At 43.4% G+C, this 4,162-nt stretch overlaps 1 protein-coding gene across 1 annotated transcript; it reads right to left on the bottom strand.

The window, feature by feature from the left end:
- Positions 1-622: 622 nt before the first annotated feature.
- Positions 623-2,593, bottom strand: LOC127769870 (uncharacterized). The gene is made up of 2 exons (XM_052295534.1): positions 2,329-2,593; positions 623-2,104 (listed from the first exon to the last, which is right to left on the bottom strand). Exons 1-2 carry the CDS (start codon positions 2,476-2,478, stop codon positions 1,451-1,453), a joined length of 804 nt encoding a protein of 267 aa, XP_052151494.1. The 5' UTR covers positions 2,479-2,593; the 3' UTR covers positions 623-1,450.
- Positions 2,594-4,162: the final 1,569 nt, after the last annotated feature.

Raw genomic sequence — 4,162 nt, forward strand, 5'->3', positions numbered from 1 at the left:
TCGATTTTTATAGACATGTGGAGGCAGGGGCGAGCGCAAACTCACCGATAAAAACTCCATTAAATTTATATGTTATTGAATAAATTGATGATGAAATTTATATAACAAATACTGTAAGTATAGTTTGCTTGGGCTCAAAAAATCTTCTAGCTCCGCCGGGAGAGATAAAATGAAAAAACTCCCTCCAAAAACTAATACCTGTTTTTTTTGGCACCAAGACCAAAGAGTAATTAATTCATTTACAATATGACAAAACCAATAAACATGCAACCAATAAGTAATAAAATGGCTTATTGGGTTCCGATTAACAATTTAATTTAACACATAATAACTATAAATAGGACTTAAACCTTTGGAAAAACAAAAAGAATGGAATAAGTCTTAGACTTTTGGAAGAAGGGAGTAAGTGGTTTAGTTATTTGGTTTCATTGGAATTTGGAATTTGTGCGCATATATCCGATTTTCAACTTATGTCTAATTCAATGTCTCGCTGCTTTAAATTAAGGGTCATAGTTTGATAATTTCAGGCATTAAATAGATAAAGAAATTAAGTGTACTTATCATACCATATCATTTACTCCCTCCATTCCATAACCATATAACTTTTTCACCAAGACAAAAAAAATATTAACTTTCCTGCATTTCACTTAATGTGAGTATGTGGTAGGGAAAAATCAATAAACATGCACACTTTAACTCCTCTTAGGCCCCATACATAAGAGCAGGTCCAGTTATAAACATATTTCGAGGAGATAAAAGAGAAGAGAGAAGAGCAGCGGGCTACAGATTTGTAGCCAGCTATAGCACAGACTCCAAGATACATGTGTGTATGACAGGTGCGACCAAGTATGAATTGTGTAGTAATGTTTATAGGTAAGTATTATATGAATTGGCTACTAAATTGACTATAGATTATTTGGAGTCAATAGTTGGTTATACTAGTATTAAACTTGCTCTATGAAACGATAGCTTTACTACCTCGAATTCCTACATACATGCATGCATACTCAATTTTCATGCTTAAATACAATAATATTACACGTCAAACGAAGGGGATATGATTACATGATGATCAATTTAAAAATTTTAATTTGTGTTAAATGATGATCAATATGAAACGTATGGAGTATTTCGTACTAGCTGGTCCATTATGCGGCAAAGCTGCATCTATTTTCTACTACCTCCGTTTCAGATTATAAGACTTTCTAGCATTGTCCATATTTATATAGATGTTAATAAATATAGACACATATATGTTTAGATTTATTAACATATATATGAATATTGATAATACTAGCAAGTCTTATAATATGATACGGAGGAAGTAGTAATCTCCTAGTGCAGATCGCCTCTGAAGGTAACAGAGTAATGCACTAATGTGTGCTAGACAAAGCACGTTCGCCCAAGTCTATCAAGCTTAATTTCTCCCCGTTTGCTGGCGCATCTCCTATTACTCTGGCCTCACCTTGCCGATCCTGAGGAAGATTGGGTACCTCACCGTCTTCACCTCCACCCTGTCGCCGCCCCACGCGTCGGCGAACCCGCGCACCGTCGCCTCGTCGAGCAGCTCGACGCCTTTCTCCTTGGCCGTCTGGTACGCCGACCATGACGTGATGTAGGCGAGGTAGCCGTCGAGGTCCATGCGCCGCTCCGTCGAGAACTCGAACGGGCCCGTGTGCGCCTCGCCGTCGACGGGGTCGAAGGGGAAGTCCACGCCGCTGTACCGGTCGTCGACCAGCCGCCGGTTGGGCGCCCAGTACGGCTGCGACCCGTTGTAGAGGCGCCAGAAGGCGTCGTCCACGGCGGCGTCGACGCAGGGCTCGGTGTAGCACCAGGCGGCGAGCACCCCCGCCGCCTGCTGCGGCTGCGGCGCGCGCAGGACGGAGCGGACCTGCGCGTAGAAGCGCGGCAGGTCGAGCCAGTGGAAGGCCTGCGCCACGGTGACGAGGTCGACGGAGCCCGGCGGCGCGACGGCGGCGTGGATGCCGTCGAGGGGGAGGTCCGGCGGCGTGTGGACGTAGCGCACGTTGGGGAGGCGCGGCGCGTAGGACAGCTGCTGCGCGCTCGTGTCCGTGCCCACCACGTCCTTGTACAGCTTCGCCAGCTGCACGCACAAACAAACACACCACGAAGAACAGTCAAAATTATGTCGATTTTGTCAATCATAACGATTAAAAAAAATATGCGAGAAATTACACTTAAATTGCAGTTAGTCAACTAAGACCGAGATAACACTGAAAATAGTTATATTTATGGCGCCATATTTTTTTACTTAAAAAATATAGTCGGCATGTAGTATTTAACAGCAAGCAAGCAAGGGAGGCTCACCGGCGGGATGGCCTGGCCGCTGCCGGTGCCGACGTCCCAAGCAAGGTCGTGACGGGCCGTCTTAGAGGCGATGAAGTCGAAGAGCTCCGGTGGGTAGGCCGGCCGCGTCGCCGCGTACTGCTTCGCCTGCTTCAGGAACAGGTTCGCCATCTCTCCGGCCTCTCTTGTCTCTTGTGTGGCTCTCGATCGCTGACTCCCCGTGTGTTTGGGTTTCTCACTCTCGATCTGACTTGCCAATTGGTCGTCTTTTGATCAACCGGTTGTGTTGAATGAATTGCAGTGAATTAACAGAGGAAAGCGCCCGCGTATTTATAGGCACGTAGCAAAAGAAACCATCGACAGCGACGACGGTGGTGGTGTGCTAGCTGCTGGTTCTTCGCAAGTTCCTCGGTACGTACTCTCTCCGTTAAAAAAAAAAAAAGATAAACACTAAATTTTCGTGTCTAACGTTTGACTGTCTGTCTTATTTAAATTTTTTTATAATTAGTATTTTTATTATTGTTAGATGATAAAACATGATTAATGCTTTATACGTGACTTGTCTTTTTAATTTTTTTAAATAAGATGGACGGTTAAACGTTGGACACGGAAACCCAGCGTTTCACGGCTTGACTTTTTAAGGATGGAGGTAGTACGCTGCTGGTGTTCGTCGTCTCGCCTGCTGCCGGATCGAGCCAGGCACTTTCTGGTGATGGTAATTTGGAAACTGGTGATGATTGACGAGATCACAAAACCAATGCTTCCTTCCCAAGACAAACGTCAACATAGTATTGGCACAGGCACAATATGCACGTGAATGAAAGGGTCACAAACGTGCTGCTTCCTTCCATGAAGATGCCAAAGTTATCGGAGGCCAAGTTTGGTTGCAGCTGCAGCAAGTACGCTCAACAAATTTGTCTTTCTTAATTTGATCGATTAGTCAGCTCGACAGTGAACCGTACGTGCACCTCTTCGCTACGAAAGTACACGGGCGAAAATAGTCCTGGTCTTTTGGCTGATCGAATCACTCTCCAGCCGATGGGCACTGCGGTGCCATTGACAGCAGGAGACTCAAGTGATGATCGAGACGACTTGCTTAGGGCTTAGGCTGCTTTTGGCAGTGAGCTTTCCCAACTTATAACTCCCGCACACACGCGCTTTTCAAACTACTTAATAATATATAATTTTTGAAAAAAAATATAAGAAAATTGCTTTTAAAAAACATATTTATCTATTTTTAAGTTAATTTTAGATAATATTTAATTAATCATACGTTAATAAACTGTTTCATTTTTCGTGCCGAAGGAGAAGGTTCCCAACCCTTCCTAGACTGGCCTATCACCGGCCAGCACCGAAAGGCGAGCTCATGAAAAGGGCATGCACACAAGCGTTCCTTTAAATATTTTAAGTCTATTAAGTACTCCCTCCAGCTGACAATATTTACCGTTTTGACAATAAAACGACAATAACCACTTTTTTACCATAATCTCTACTACTTAAAAAATAAAAAATAAGAGATGTTTCCTTCGTCCGTTAAAACAAAATAAATAGCGAAAAAATAAAAAAAAGTCCGACTCCCGTCAAAACAAAATAAATAGCGAAAAAAATAAAAAAAAAGTCCGACTCCCTCTCAGAAACGAAAAAAAAGTCCGATACTATATCCGATTCCCCCTTAAAAAGGGAAAATAAAACACACCACTTCTCTCGGTCTCGGTTTGAGTCCGAGATCCCAGGCACACTCCTCTCGGTTTTGATCTATACCGTGATATCCCATACATCTTGGTGAAAAAAATTGATGTGCCGGATTGAAGATCTGTTTGCAAAAACGGAACCTACCGGTCGAGAGCATTCCATT

The sequence above is a fragment of the Oryza glaberrima genome, chromosome 1, assembly GCF_000147395.1.
Source record: "Oryza glaberrima chromosome 1, OglaRS2, whole genome shotgun sequence".
NCBI classification, from domain to species: Eukaryota; Viridiplantae; Streptophyta; class Magnoliopsida; order Poales; family Poaceae; genus Oryza; species Oryza glaberrima.